This window comes from Aplidium turbinatum, chromosome 5 (genome assembly GCF_918807975.1).
Source record: "Aplidium turbinatum chromosome 5, kaAplTurb1.1, whole genome shotgun sequence".
NCBI lineage: Eukaryota > Metazoa > Chordata > Ascidiacea > Aplousobranchia > Polyclinidae > Aplidium > Aplidium turbinatum.
The window spans coordinates 27,957,204-27,974,042 of NC_137476.1; the positions used below are offsets into that span (position 1 = coordinate 27,957,204).

The 16,839-nt window shown below is 41.1% G+C and overlaps 1 protein-coding gene across 1 annotated transcript; it reads right to left on the bottom strand.

The window, feature by feature from the left end:
• Nucleotides 1-10,928: 10,928 nt before the first annotated feature.
• On the bottom strand, nt 10,929-16,526 carry LOC145771089 (uncharacterized). Its single transcript, XM_082582830.1, has 2 exons — nt 13,061-16,526; nt 10,929-12,799 (listed from the first exon to the last, which is right to left on the bottom strand). Exons 1-2 carry the CDS (start codon nt 16,524-16,526, stop codon nt 10,929-10,931), a joined length of 5,337 nt encoding a protein of 1,778 aa, XP_082438956.1.
• Between the last annotated feature and the right edge of the window lie 313 nt (nt 16,527-16,839).

Here is a 16,839-nt window from a genome sequence, read left to right on the forward strand (position 1 = left end):
GGCTCTCTTGACATTAGCACATCTTGCATGTACCCACTTTCCACATTCCTTGCATTGCATTGAATTTCTCATCACTCTCTTGCCACATATTCCACAGGGATCTACTTTGCTCTCAACAACTGTTCCTTCTGCTCCACTCACCATCACTTTTGTTTTTTCAAGATTCACCTTCATACCCTTGGTTTCAAATGCTTCTTTCCAATTCTCAAACTTTCTCTCCAGTCCCTCCATACTATCACTTGTCAAGACCAGGTCGTCTGCATACAAAATTTCACTCAATAAGCCCTCCCTCACTCCTTCAGTAACAACGTCAACAACAATAGCAAATATCAGAGGTGACAAAACTGATCCTTGGTGTACACCAACCTTCACAAAAAACTCGTTTGAATAATTTGATCCAACTCTCACTTTTGTTCTTGCATCCTCATACATAGACATCACAGCTCTCACTAATACCTCCGGTATACCTCTTTTCCTCATTGCCCATTCCATCACTTTCCTTGGTACTCTGTCAAATGCCTTTTCTAAGTCGACGAAACACATATATAGTTTTCTCTGCTTCTCTCGGTATTCCTCCTGCATTCTTCTCAATATAAACAGAGCATCCACTGTACCTTTTCCTGGCATAAATCCAAACTGCATATCATTTAATTTCACCAATGTTCTCAACCTCTTTTCTACTATTCGCTCCACAATTTTCATTCCATGCTCTAGTAGTTTTACACCTCTATATGCACTGCAACTTCTCACATCCCCTTTTCTCTTGAACAGTGGAACAACAATACTATGCTTCCACTCCTCCGGCATTCCCTCTCCATCTAATACCCTTTGGCTAAGTTGTAGCATTACTTCAATTCCCAACTCTCCACTTGCTTTTATTATCTCTACGCTCACTTCTGATGGACCGGCTGCTTTATGCAGTTTCATTTGCCCCATTGCCTCCACCACTTCATCACGAGTAACCTTTCCCACTGGACCCTCCACCAGATCAACCTCTGTCATATGATCCCATACATTCTCCTTATTCATAACATTTTCCATATGTTCCTTCCACACTTCTCCTCTGCTTTCCGGGCTGAAGTGCAACTTCCCATCTCCACTCCTTATACATCTTCCCCCTACAATATCTTTCCCATCCTTTTTCATTTGCTTTATGAGTCTGAATACTTTGTTTTGGTTTTCCCCCATTTTATTAAGTTCCTCCTCAGCACCATTCTTCATAGCTCTTGCAACAACCCTCTTTGCCTTCTTTTTCATACTCTTATACTTCATTTTATTCTCTTCTGACCCATTTTTGCGCCACTGCTTGTATGCATCTCTTTTCTGTGAAATCGCATGCTTCACCTCTTCATCCCACCACCATGTGTCTCCACGATCCCTCCTCACTTTCCTTTTCCCACATACTTCATCACATGCTGCTAGGACACCTTTCTGAAATGAAGCCCATAAGTCCAGCGCACTCATATTTACCAGCTCTTTTGCTCTTTTCACAAACTTAATTCTCGTTTCTTTTTCCTCCAGTTTCCACACATTTCTCACAAAAACTCGTTCTTTCTTCACGATTTTCTTCACTTTTTTCATATTTAAGTCTCCTACTACTCCTAAATCTTTCTGTTAATTCAACAATTATTTGATCAAGGATGCAGAGCATTTTTTGTTTGAGCTCACTTTCAATACTCTGCTGTATGCCACTTAATACTTCTCCAGGCATTTTCGTTTTCTTCCGAATTCTACGCTCCGCGTCGATTCCCAGATCCTTACACAAACTCTTTGAAGTTGCCAAAGCATCGTCTACTAAAATACTCCGACTTTTAACAACGCCATTCTTTAAAGTGCCCCTGACAGGTTGGATCCAAGTATAGTAACTTTTTAAAGCATTTCCTTGCGCAGAATCATACTTAGCGAACTTTTTAACCTTAACCTCGTAGCTCGACTGGTTAGGGCGTAATTTGCATCAAACGACGGCTCCGCAGCGCCACCACAGGCGAAACTCCATATTTCACTGCTCTGGGACGACTTTGGTGGTATTACGTCATTGTAAGTCGGCGTTCTTAGCGACGGATGAAACATACGTTTCCTAGATGTGATTGCTGGATCACAGTTTAGTCGGAGTTGGTACAAGCGGTTGCTTTTTTCAAAGATCTGTTGTTTTTTACAGTTTAATAAAACTGTACTGGATACGTTCCTACAAAACCTAAAATATACTTGAAGTGAAAAATGAAGAAATTGTACGAATCATCATTCATATTTAATTCATCATCACTATTCATAATAAATAAAAGTTCTCTCTCTCTCTCATAATGTGCCCTCAGTACGTACATAGCAGAGTCTATCCATGTAAAAGCCTAGTTTACCTGTACAAGGGTACGTTTTTGTAAACGTTGTTGTTTAGAAGTGCTGAAATCATCATCAGCAACTGGTTGCATCTTTGCTGTTATACTGTAGATGGTAGCCTATGGCAGATTCCTTCAAAATGTAAAGTTTGCTCAAGCCCATTTTTACTTGAGTGGTATTAACAAAATCATCTTCAGTGAAGTGAAGAGAACAGATATGACTAGTTTTGTATGGCCAATCCTACTTTCGAACACTTGAAGAAAACTTCTACCATTTTCTTCTCAGCACCTTGTTTTGTGGGAAAGCGTAAAAAGAAACCACACGGTCTTTGTCACTGACACTGTCACATATTTATTTATTATTTATTTGCGTCAGACAAAGCTGTCCACATCGAAAACAAAACAACGAAATACTGTAATACACAAACTGAAAATGCACAAAGATCACAGAGAGCCACCTTGGATGCCGTTGGTTTAAAAGCTCACTAAATAGGCTATCTACTGTCACAAATTTACATATAATGAGCGTTGGAAGAATTGAAAGCATTCAGAACGATAAAAATAATCAGATAACATCATGTCTGATATAAAGCGATTTGAGGAGTGTATGCAATCGGTTAATAAACGAAAACATGTTTTTTCCTCAATAAAGCATCAAACGTAGTTACATTATTCATTACTTGATATTCACGGGCACTGACCTAACGAGGCAAATTGTGCAATATTCTGAAAGAGTCATTGTAAGCAACACGTAATCGTTTTATACTAGAAGATCTAAACTTGTTCCACACCTGGGATAAGTAAAACGACATACAATAAGAACGAAATAAACTGTTTTTTACAGCGGGTGAGCATTTAGAAAAATTGAGACTTTGCATTATTTGCAGCACAGTACTGAGAGCGTACTTGCCTTGAAATATAATTTTCATCTGAGAACTATCAATAAATACACCCAAATATTTTACAGAGTCTGTGAACACAATTTCAGATTTACCTAGATGTAGCAGAGGAGCACGTAAAAGATAAAAGTTTTTTGGGGAGAATAACATACCAAATGACTTTTTAGAATTGAAAGTAATTTCATGTTCAACAGCATACTTGTGGCAAACATCTAACAAATTTTGTAAGCCACACAAACTAGGCGAGATGCAGCAAATGTCATCAGGAAACATAATATGATTTAGACAAGAGTTGCCAACATAGCAACCAACTTTTGTTTTATTGAGATAAGAAAGCTGATCAATATATACGGCAAAAAGATAGGGGCTTAACACCCCACCTTGTCAGACTCCGCTGGACACAGTAAATGATTGGCACAGGTGACCTTCCCACCTCACTTGCATGGTTTTTTTACTATACAGGCACAAAGGTCACCAGTATTCCAATAAGCGAACAAAATAGATAGGCAGTAGGCACGTTACGTGTGATAAGCGTTTTAAACAATAAATGATGATTGACTTTGTCGAAGGCTTTTGAAGCATCCAAAAAGACAGAATATACAGGAGTGTCATGACTGATATAAGAGGACACTGGTTGTTTTAATAAAAAACACTCATTTCAGTACTATGACCAGACTTAAACCCAAATTGATTGTCACTGGTATTCCAGAAAGGCAATAGATGATTCACATAAAACGTTCAAACAGTTTTGAGACTACTGTGGCTAGAGCAATAAGTCTATAGTTACCTGAATCTTGAATGTCGCCATTCAAATTCTTTACAATCGGGACTAAGACAGTGTTCAAGCAAGAATTTCGTACAGTGCCATGACTAAGACATATATTAAAAAGTACACTAATATAAAAACAAATAATCAGCATAAACAATATGTTCAGCTGAAATTTTGTCAGCACCAGCAGCGCGGTTTATGGCAGTTTGACAAGCAAGGAACCAATTCTGTCCATGTTGCAACAAAAGTTGTAATATTTATCCCTAGAAGAAATACATGAGTTAACAAATTCTTTTTCAGTGTTGGTTTTGCTAGAATTTAGCAAGGAGCTGTAATGATGTTTTCACATCTCAGCAATTGCTTCAGGACCTTGTGCTCCACCAACATTTACAGGAAGAGAACTCTTTTTGCAAGTAGACTTTTTTACTTTCTGCCAAAATGACTTATGTGAGCTGTCCAAGTTGAGTGCTGAGGCAAGCACATTTGCTCTATGTTGTTCAGAGGCATGATTAGAACGGCGAAAGGCTTTTTTAAACTCCTTTCGTTTGCTCTGCATCAACTCATATAGGTAACCATTTCACTGTTTCCCATTTTTCACCTACATGATGTAACTTTCTCTGGCAGTAGCATGAGCTTGCTTAACATGATTATTCCAACCAGGAACAGAAAATATGTTACATTTCTTCTTTACACCAACAAAGATTTTATCAGAAGCTGCTTTGAGAGCATCAGTTATAATATTATAGAAAGAGTCTATTGAGGCAACATGAGAAGCATCTGAACAATGAGAATTATTGCATTTAATACTTTCAGTTGGCAAGGAAATTTGGGATAGATATTTTTAAATACAACAATACACATGAACAGCAATTTTTAAGCATTGCCTCAACCATAAATTAAAGGTAGCCTACTGTTTGTGAGATACTGTTGTTACACTGCAAATGGCTATAGCCAGATTAGGACAAATAAAAAAGTATCAAAATTGTAGCCCTATGAAACTGCAATTTCAATTGAATTGAGATGCTGTTTGATAAAAATAAACTCAACCTATTTGATCAAAACCTGGTAGTAATAGTAAGTTCACTTTTCTATTTCGGTAATTCTTAATTTGCACATGCTTTAGACCAACAGAGCCCCGCACATTCACGTTTTGCAGTAGCCGTACTATACCTAACCACCAGTCACCACAGAACAGATTGTATCCTTCCAGCTTACGGTGACGTCACAGCGATGTTGCCGTTTTTATTTTCGCAATAGAATGAGTGTCAGATTCGCCGATGTCAACGAAAGTTTGCAAGCGTGTAACGTAGTAGCCTGTTGATATTTTTTACAATTTTCTGGTCAGGGAAGTTTGTTAGTGTCACCTTTTTGGTATCTTAGGTAAATTTCGCAAATTTATTTTCCTGTCAGGGGCACTTTAAAGCCGACAGTTTCAGTGCATGCTGACTTAGGCTTATCCCTTTGGTTTGCAGGTATCCTTGTGCGTCGTTGATTTCAGGAAGAACAGCGCTCCATAAACAGAGAAAAGCACAGAATTGCTTTTATTTTTCGTGTATTATTGCATTATCAGCAACAACAACAATACAACGTCCTGTCTGAAAGTGCTGCCCCCAGACGTAACGCCCGGGGCGGTCCGCCCCCTCCCCCTAGCTACGCCACTGCATGATTCCTGACTCTGAGTCACTTTTGTTACCGGTAGCCTATTACTTAGTCTGACTTAGCCTAGCGGTAGGCTATTCAGTTTTACTTAGAAGAATTCTTAATTTCTTAAATTAGGGAAACATGTAGGGCAGGGGTTCTTAAACTGCGGTCGATGGACCCCCAAGGGGTATGCGAACTAGTTTTAGGGGGTCCTTGAAGGCCCAATGGAAATCTTGGTGTAGGCTACGGTATTTCAAAAATGGAATAGGATAGCCTATAGGCTACATTTTTCAAAATAAAAGTTCAAACAACGCTGATGATTTCTAGCTTGGCGTTTTCAGATAGGATAATAATTGTTATCGCATTGTCAATCAGTCAGATCCATAGCCGTACGAGCCAGGGGGGGCAGCTGCCCCCCTGTTGTTTCAAAACGTCGCAAATTCGGGCAAAATTTTGAAATTATTAGGGCAAACATTGCTATATAAAGCGCTTCAAAATTGCATAAATTAAGAAAAACTATAAATTAATATCTTTTACCTATCAAACTAAGTACAGCCTCTTATTTGCACAAGAAATGTGCCGCAAAATTTTCATTTGGCACACCCATATTGATATATTGTATTGCATGGTGATCAAACTGCAGTACGAAATGCATTTAACCAACTGCATCATGCCAATTTGGGCAACCACCAAAATATGTCTCTAATACTTTTGTGAAACTGCCCAAATCAAAACGCAAAATTTGCTATATAACATATAGCTAATTTTATTAATTTTCACAAATGCATCCTGTTGATTTGGGCAGCTGAAAACATGAAATTATTTAATGAAACTGATTAGTCTGTTTATGCAACTGCCCAAATTAGCGTGAGGCAGTTTCCCCAAAATGAACAAATTCATTAATTTTCCCATTTACATAACTAAATCGTTTAGATTTGGGCAACAAAAAAATATGAAATTGCAGTATCTGATCATAGTCTATTTATAAAACTGCCCAAATTGGCATGATGCAGTTGCCTCGGCATCAACATTTACAAAGTCTTTAATTTTTTTCATAATATCCATAAATGCATCATCTTGATTTGGGCAACTACAAAATATGAATTTGTATAAATCTGGTAAATACTTTTATAAAACAATTCGGGTGAGGAGGTCACAGTACTTTTTCAACCATAAACGAACATAGCTAAGCAACACCACAACATTTAACAAAAACATGTTATACCCGTTAAAAGTAATGTTAAGGTGTTGCTTAGCTTTGTTTGGTTACTTTTATAAAAGGTTCTGCTACTATTCGGCGAGTTCCCTATTCGGCAAGAGCCTTTTTCGGCGAGTTCCCTATTCGGCGATTTTTTGAAAATCCAACAACGCCTTCTGCAAATCCGATGATTGAATATTATTCAATATTCAGACATTGAATTAATGTAAATACGTACTGCTAGGCTAATTGGGTTCTTTGAATCCTACGTCAACGTCTGTATGTAAACTTAGAATATATCAAGCTTAGTTATTTTTGTAATTAAACTACCTAGCCTAACTATATTTTTAGAAGTAGTGCTGCCAGACCTTTTTATTTTTGTACTAAAATTCGTATCATCAAAACTACTTTAATTGATTGAACAAAGTTTATTTGAACAGAAGTAGTATGTCTGTGTTTTATTACATTTAATTATAACTTATCTATTGTTATGTACTTTTTTCTGAATCTGCATGGTCCCCCTGAGCCGGTTTCCTGCAATGTTTATTTTTGAGTCTTTTATGACATCACAACTGAATATTTAAGTGGCGTTGTTTATTATTTGTGGTTTATTATTTGTTATTGTTTATTATTTGTGGTGTGTAAAACAATATTTGTTACTCCTACTTACCATGCCAAAGTGCAGAAGCATCGAGCAATGCACAAGCAAGGTATCTTCAAAAATGAATTCAGTTGTTCTATCTTGATTACTTTGGTAAGAAATTCTAGCTAGCTGGTGATCAGTGGCGTACTGGCGTAGCCAGGGGGGTGGGTGGGTATTGCAAAGAGCGAGTTTTGCCATTACCAAGCATTCAAATATCTCAGCCAGGAATTAACAACAAGAAAACATAGAAAATTGTAGCTTTATTTTCGAAAAATGCCGAAGAAAACATGATCTTATCCTTTTGCTATGCCACCGCACAGTACCATTATACAGGAATATTCATAACCACATTTTTGTTGAAAATACTCTCAGAATGCACCAAATTCAAAGTAATTTTTCAAAAATTTCAGGGGGAGGCCCCCCAGACCCCCCGCTGCTGGATGTCGCCATAACCGAAACACGCCGTCAAAACCCCCCTTTCAAAATTACTGGTTACGCCACTGCTAGTGATCTTGTTATGTTAGTTTTTCACTGTTATCATGCACCGCATAGCCTACATTATATTTGGGCAATTTCTATAAAAGCGTGCACATTTGGGCAAATTTACGTTCTGCCCTCCCAAAATGGTTTGGTCTCGTACGGCTATGGTCAGATCGGCAAGTAAACGACCTCAAATTCAAGTGTGGTGCAAACAGTCTGCCTGGTCCAACCAGATTAGCTGCGATTCAACACCAACCTGCCCCGGCCAATCAACTTCTCGTTCGGCTACTCTGCTCAATGCCTACAGCCACCGGCCTTCTATTCTATTGCTATAAAAAATGAAAAAATTGACACGGATTATTATACGATATTTACGGTAGCCTACAGCCCTACATTGTAGGCTAAATATCGGCATCGCAATTGAATATTTGACAGTCACACATGCAGGATTAGGCTTACAGCCTAACTTTCGACAAAATGGTGTAGTCAGTGGTGGATTTCCAGAAGATTAGCTTCCGGAGCGGTAGTTTTTTACTTTCCAAATGCACTAGGTGCCGTAGAAGAAATTCAGAAATATGTCTTTATAAAACTTTGAAACAACACACTTGATGTACCTAAAACATTGCTAAATTAAGTAGGCTATCATGTACGTCTATGGATGGTATAGCGTTGTTCAATGCAAATATTCATATTTTAGTGAAACAATAATACAAAAAAATACAAGTTATAGCCTACAAAAATAAAAGAAAAAAACTTGCTTTTAGTTTTTTACACTTTTGATTTTTCAAGTTATAGCCTACAATTTTTAAGACATTTATCGTATTCAAAATCATAAAACCTCTGGCGACTTCGGATATCAATTGCCGGGCTATGTCCATGGCGTAATCAGGATCCAACATACTTCGCTGGTTAAAAATTTCTCAGGGGAAGACGGATCATTCGTATAAAGAGTGAACTTGAAACAGTTACAGTGTGTAGAGAAGCACGGTCAGATGTCAGTATGAGGTTCATTTGTGAAAATCCTCGCTCACACTTGCTCGATGAAATTGGAAGAGATTATAGTGACGTTTTCAAATTTTGAAGACTCTGGGATCTTCTTTTCGTAGTTATTTAGCGTATTCACGAAGTCCTCTCACAGCAGCTTCGCGTTCATCTAAGCGCAATCTCTTTGCCACTTCAATGATTGCGTTTTCTCCGTGTGCCATTACTGTGTCCTCTGGCCAAATAGTTGTGTCAAGTATTTTTCAGCTGTTAATAAATGACAAGTCTGTTGAATTCAACAAGCGATCTTGGATGGAATTTCCTAAGTGTTATAACTTACACCCTTCTCTGTTGGTGGAAAATATCACCCTTTGGTAGGGTGGAAATGACCATCTTTCCAATAGGCTATGGGGTGGGAATGAAAAAGTAGAAGTGGAATTTTTAGACCACCCCTAGAAGTGGTTATAACTACACTTTTTGATTTACAGTGTAGAACATGCGGAGATTGATTAGCGGGCTATTTCTGCAATTGTTTACATGTAATTCTACACCTTTGAACTCTAAGTTTACTTCAGCATCCTTAGCAATGCGATAATATCGTCCGGGTTCGTTCCTTCGTGTTTCAAATAATTTTGCAAGATTATTAATTTTGTTATCTGCATTCCAAATAGTAGCTTACATGCTCTGTTTTACAGTACAAGGCTTTGGCTATTTCGAATAATTCTTGCAAGTATTCGTACATCAAAGCCAAGTCCAACAAGAAATCCGTGGATGTTATCTTCGACAAGAGTCCTTGATATTTCACACATTCCCGAGAATCTCTTGTGTCGCTAATAGCTCCCTTTTTGAAAAATTCGACAAGTGCTGGGAAATCATTCCAGACGGCACTAACTGCGCGGAAACTCGAGGCTACCCAACGTGTGTCCAGTAGGCTTACCCTTCCGATTTTCAACAACTGCACTTCAACAGCCGCTGCACATTCACCCAATTCCCTGCTATTGTTAGGAGAAGCGTGGTAAAGGCTATTGTCTAAAACGTTTTCTGCCTAGACTGGATAAAGTGCAGGCCTTACTTATTAGAAGAAATGGTGTATTGAAAACGACAATAATAAAACAAAACAAACAGTTGCTTACCGAATTCTTACATATTCCCTAGTCACTCCAAATCTCCAGTTCTCCAGATTTATAAAACAATGACCACTCCAGTCCATGCCAAAACGTAAAAAGCAAGATCAACTAGCAAAAATTGTTAATGCATGGCCGGGTCACTCAAGCATGAAAATAGAATGGAGCAGAGATACAACAATAATATTAAATGGGCGGGGAATCGTTTCTAACATACCCACCCCCAAAACCAGAGTTTAACAAATGAGGGTTTTACCAATGTAAAACGATTAAAACGAAGCAAAACACAAACCAATTAATTGCCACAAGGTGGCCACATAAACGACAATTAACATGAATTATGCAAATGTCGACCAGAATCAAAAATATTCGCGGTTAGCAAGGATCACAATTGCAACAGAAAGGCTGGCTTGCATTACACACAAACTTAATAGAACATGCATAACAGTAGCCTACAGAAGGGCATCGAAGACACGCCCAAGAGGAGTTAAAAAACCCTTTAGTTAAAAAACCCTAAAAAACAAAAAATAATATCGCACATAGCAAAAGCATTAGTAGTGAGACAGGTGTGTGAAATAGTCAGACCAAAAACAGAGCTAGACTGCTACAGTGTAAATAACTGCAGGATGCAAATAGAAACAACACTATTAATGGGAGTCAATAACACAGTTATGGCAGAACTGCTGGATGCAAATGCATCGACGACACCGCGTTAGCTGCGGTAGTGAGGAGCACAAGAATAATAATAGTAAAATAAACACAAACACGCAATACAATTCAAATATGAAACCTAAGCAGCATGAGCAATGTCAGTTGTGCAATCGTGCCAACCAGCCAGCCTAGAAAACAAAATTGTCATTTTAAAAGTCCATACTGCCCTCTAGCAGGCAGATCTTTCTGATGTCGCGAACAAACTCTGTACCGTCAGCAACCTTTACTCGCACGCGTCTGACAAGTTTGTTAGTGTCCGGCATAACTTCCTTTACAATAGCCTTGGGCCAGTGCCCACGTTTAGTTGCCTCGTCCGCTACCAGTACCAAATCGCCTGGTTTCAAGCTTGGAGATGTGCCAAACCACTTTTGTCGGGGCTGCAGCAGAGGGAGATATTGCAACAGCCATTGTTCCCAAAACTTGTCTGTGAGGTATTGGGTCTTTCTCCAAGAGCGTCGATAACCGTCAGCCTTCATAAAAACATCTGGCGGTAGGGTGTCACAAGCTGACCCGGTGAGTATCATACTTGGAGTCAGGGCTTGCAGATCATCTGGTGACGATGGGAGCGAAGTGATGGGACGATCGTTTAAAATTCTTTCAATCTCTGCTACCAGCGTTAGAAGGTCGAACTCATCCAACGTAGCGTTTCCTACCAGCGACCGCATCAATTTTCTTAATAAACGAAAAAATGTTTCGTAGAAGCCGCCTTGGTGTGAGGCACGCGGAGGGTTGAAGTGCCAGTTCGTTTCATGCCGAAGTAAGACATCTGCGACTTTCTTTTGATGGAGGTTCTTGAGTCCTTGCCGAAGTTCGCGGTCTGCAGCAACAAAGTTTCCTCCGTTGTCACTGTACAGATCAGTAGGACAAACGTTTCTACGGCTGCAGAATCTTCGGTAGGCTTGAATGAATGCACTTGCCTCCAGGGATTGCACGACCTCAAAGTGCACAGCACGGGTCGCCAAACAATTAAAAATACAAACATATCGCTTAACACTGCTGCGGCCGCTCTTTACCATCAATGGACCAAGAAGGTCAGTGCCAGCAGCTTGAAAAGGAATGGATTTGTTTACGCGTGGAGCAGGTAAGTTGCCCATCTGCTGTTTTCCGGCGGTAGCTTTCCAAAAACGACAGTTCATACAGGAATGCAAGACCCTTTTAACAGCTGACCGCCCTTTGACAATCCAATAACGGGAAGCAATGGCGGTAAGGACTTGTGAGCATCCCATGTGTCCTTCTCGTTCGTGATACCTCATGATCACTAGATCGGTGATTGGGTGCTGATGTGGGAGAATGATCGGATGCCTTCTTCCGCTTGACAGAGAAGATTGTTGCAATCGCCCACCAACTCTTAACGTTCCGTTAACAACATAGGGGTTTAGGGACTGTAGCTCCTTCAAAGCCACATGCTTCTTCAGCTGCAGGTCGGACACGAGTTCCACCGGGGCGTCGAATCCTGGGTGGTTATGGAGAACTGCGAACACCGTCGGGTACACTTGATGCTGGGCGGCTGTGACAATGGCAAGTTCAGCTTCGTCCATCTCCTCGACACTGAGCGAATCTGTCTTAACAGTCAAGGAGTCATCTCGGCATTTCCTTTTCAGGTACAATTTGAAGCGAAGCAACCATGCAACCGTTCTTTGTAGATCGTGGAAGTTCGAGTAGCGGGTAAACAACCGACAGAGAGAGTCCGAGTCCGTAATCGCGTGTTGTTGGGCTGAGCAATGTTCAATGTTTTTAACCTCTGGATCGTCTGACGAAATTCCGCCAACAAAGTCGGGCTGGTTTGGCCAATTGCTCGTGACATCATGCAAAAACTTAGGACCATTGAACCAAAGCTTAGCGGTATTAACTTTATCAGGCCAAACTCCCCGAGACGCGAGATCAGCGGGGTTTAAGGTAGTCGGTACATAATGCCATTGATTGACACTGGTAAGCATGTGAATAGTGCTCAGCCTATTAGCCACAAAGGTGTGAAAACGAGTCGAAGTATTATTAATGTAACGCAGCACAACAGTTGAGTCTGTCCATAAGACAACACAATTGAATTTAAAATCACACTCCGTCAGGATAAAATTGCAGACTTTGGCAGCGAGCACAGCAGCAGTGAGCTCCAGGCGAGGTACGCTAACAGGCTTTAATGGAGCCACTCGAGACTTGCCAAATAGAAAATTACAAATTACTACAGAATCATCATAAAACACTTTAACATAAAACACGACCCCATAGCCACTGGTACTGGCATCACAAAAACCATGCAATTCAAAGCGGATAGCACATTTACCAAAAAGAGTCAGGCTTCTAGCGATGGAAACACATTCAAGCTCTGGAAGGGCCTTTAACCAAGCTTCCCAATTAATGTTTACTGGCCCAAGGCCATTAAGGGGTTCATCCCAATCAAGTTGAGCGTCACATGCCTGCTGCAGGAGTTGCCTAGCAGGTAAAATGAAGGGTTGTATTAGACCTAGTGGGTCGTATGTTTGCGAAATCATGGAGAGAACGCCTCTCCGGGTGTTAGGCTTTTGTTGGATACTCACCCTCACCTCCATGCAATCGCTCGCAGCATTCCACACAACACCAAAGGTTTTCTGCGTTGGAAGCTGGCACTGAGGCAAATCGACCTTCGACGCCAAGTCTTCCTGCAACACAGAACTCAAGACCTCTGCACTGTTAGACAGGAATTTAGTTAAATGGAAGCCGCCACTTTGTAATAGTTCACGCAGTTGTTGTATTAGTTCGATAGCCTGATCCGGCGATTCACATGAATGACAAATATCGTCAACATAAACATTTTTTAAAACTGTGTTAACAGTGTTTTGATCAGCACCTGCTTCATTGTCTTTGGCAGTCATCCGAAGCGCGAAGGCAGCACAGCATGGCGACGACTTTGCTCCAAACACATGTGTTTGCATGCGGTAGTCGACAGGTTCCCGCTTGAGATCATCGTCCGGATACCATAAGAATCGAAAGGCATCCCTGTCCCCTTCGTCTACGCGTACTTGGGAAAACATGGCCTTAATATCGCCCACAACAGCGATCGGATGTTGCCTGAAGCGAAACAATGTTCCTACAAGGTTATTGGTGAGATCTGGGCCATGAAGCAGCTTGTCATTTAATGACACGCCTTTAAACTTCGCGCTGCAGTCGAAAACGACTCTAAACTTGGCCGCATTGGTCGTGCAGTGATGGGGCACATAGCACGTCTTCCCTGGTGTGTCTACCACACCAGTTTCAAGTGGCACAGCATAGCCACATTTAATATATTCCTGCATTTTACCACGATACTCATTGAATAACTCCGGGTCAGCAATAAATCGCCGCTTCATTCCCTCTAAGCGCTTGAGTGCCATAGAGCGATTATTGCACAGGTCCGGGTGTTCATCTTTCCACAGCAACCCTACAGAATAGTGTCCATCCACCTTCTTCACTGTGTCCTGCATGATCTGCAGCGCACGTTTATCCTCAATTGAAGGACAGGGTACCTGTGGCTCACCGATGTCATTAAAATCCTGCAACAACACATTTAACATTCTATCGCAAGACTCTTTTACGCTAAGAAAGTTTACCATTACTGGTGAGTTGAGCTGCCTATCGCCACCATCCTTCCCATAAATGGTCCAACCCAGAAGGGTGTGCAGTCCGCATGGTTCCCCTGGTGCGCCAGTACGAACTTCCTGCAAAAGATAAGCCTGGTGAAGATCGCTACCCAATAACAACTCAACCTTCCTATCTTTTAGTTCAAGGAACTTTAAGTCCTCCAAATGACTATATGCACTACTAAGTGCTTCGGTGGGGATACTGTGGCTGACATCCACAATCTGGTCCATCACCAGAGCATCTGCAACGGAAAACACAGCTTGCTCTTCCATTCCCTGCACAGCCAAAAAATCAATTTTCTTGTCATGAAAGGAGACAGCATTGGTGGTCAGCAACTCTACATTGCTTTTCGTCGCAGCAACTCCTAAGCGAGATACGAGGCTTGAGGAGCATAGACTGACGCTAGAACCTTCATCGATAAAAGCATAAGTATAGGTATAGTTGGAGGGGTCCCCAGCCCATACCTTAACTGGCAAAACCTTAAAAATTGTTGTCCCAGATGTTGCTGGCACAGTTGCAGACGTTGTTGCTGAGATGCCCTTCTTCAGAGAAGAGGGGCTTTCCTCTTCCACACGGTTTACATGCAGAAGTGAATTATGCCTCGATCCACACGTTGCACAAGATTTCTTAAATCTGCAATCAACCACTCTGTGGCCTGCTCTCAAGCAACAAAAACACAGTCTATGCTTTTGCACCAGGGTTCTTCTTTCTGCAACAGGCTTTTGTTTAAACATCTCACACTTCCATAGGGCATGCGACTCTGCACACAAACAACAGGACTCTTGTTTATGGTTAGCAGATTGGGAAATCTGCTCTTGGGTTGTGCAAACCGAAGCACGCTTGTAGCCACCTTGCGGATTAGATCGAGCCAGCGATGGTTGTGGAGCTCTCTTAACATCTTTGCCTGGTTGCATAAGATAGCCATATTGGCTGTCGGCTCGAGAGGCTGCATCCTCGACCAAGACTCTTAAATCACCAAACGTGGCACAGTCCGATCCTAAGTGATTAACATTAACGAACTGCTCCTTTAGCTTATAAGGAAGTCGCAGGAACAGCCGTTGAAGCACCTCGTCACTATTTAAAAGATGAGACTTGCCCCAGCCATCGAAACTGACTTGACACTTATACATCTTGTCGCAGAGCTTTGTGAGGCCCGGCGCATCCCACTCTGAAATAGGGGGTCCTTGCAGCAAATCTTCCTTCACTTTGGCCATGAGTTTTCCAGGGTTGCCAAACCTTTTTCTCAATCTATCCCATGCCATTCTATATGCTCTTTCACTATTTTGCAAGCAACTCAGGCCAGATATTACTTCCAAGGCCTGGCCTACACAATTGTCCTCCAAAAAGGCGATGCGATCTTCAAAACTTAGATAATTTGACTCAATGTATCGCTCAAAACGCCTCTTAAAGTTAAAGAACTTTAACACATTGCCGTCAAATTTCTCAAGCGATAATCGAGGACCATGAACATTTTGAAACCCTGCACTGAGCTGGGGTTGAGGCACGACGATGGGAAATTCACTACTATTATTAGCTTCAGTGCGAAAGGGAGATGTGTAAGGATTAAGAATATTACTAGCACTACTGCTGCCCTGAAGGATACCCTGTTCTGCTTTTACAGGTGGTATCTTTACACCACTCTCATGGGGTGTCACGTGACTGCTAGACTCAGCAGCTTTGCCTGTGTCACTGCCTGCATCCATAACTACAGATGATGTTTGATGTGACACTTGCTTGGATTGCTCTCGACAGCTTCGAATGAGGGTAGAGCATGCTTCAAGCAAACCATAAATGCTTTCCCCCATACGGTTCATCCTAGATTCTATTGAGCCTGATTGCTGTGGTTTGCATTTGAGTAAATCTAAACGTTTAAGGGAGAGCTTCCTTTGAAGTTCAAGGCATCTTTTCTTTACCTCCAAAACTTCAGAAGAACTCAGGAAATCATCACTTGAGCATAGCTCCATGTCGATGGAAGTTATGCCAAGCTCGATTTCAACCAGCTCTTGTTCTAACACAACGAGACCTGGCAGCTCTTCGCTACTGTCATGTTGACCACTAATATTAGAGGCGGCCTCATGCTGCTCTGTTGAGCCACTAGCATAACCATTTGGCTTACTCCGTCTTGGGGTTTGCTTGGGCTTTTTACGAGCCATAATTAACACACAGCAATATACAAGCTACAAAAAACAAAATCTGTATGGTACTTACCTTAGGTGAGGTGACAATTGACCTTCACGATGTTACGGAGAATGTCAGTAAGCAACCTACTAAAATTACAGGGTTTAACGGTAACCAGTTCTACCTGACTAGAACAATGGCCTGACAGAGTACAGGCTTAGAAGCTTCAATCTTTGGCAGACCTGACAAGACTGCCCAAAGTGAAGATCTATTTACAAAATTTAAACAAAGTTTACAACGTGGCGGGCTCAAAGGCACAAACCAAAAAATGAATCCTTGGCAGACCTG

Coding starts and splice junctions, on each gene's coding strand:
- LOC145771089 (XM_082582830.1), bottom strand. CDS start 16,526: ATGGCTCGTAAAAAGCCCAAGCAAACCCCAAGACGGAGTAAGCCAAAT. Junction 12,800..13,060: donor TAGAAGCCTGACTCTTTTTG/GTAAATGTGCTA, acceptor TCTTATGGACAG/ACTCAACTGTTGTGCTGCGT.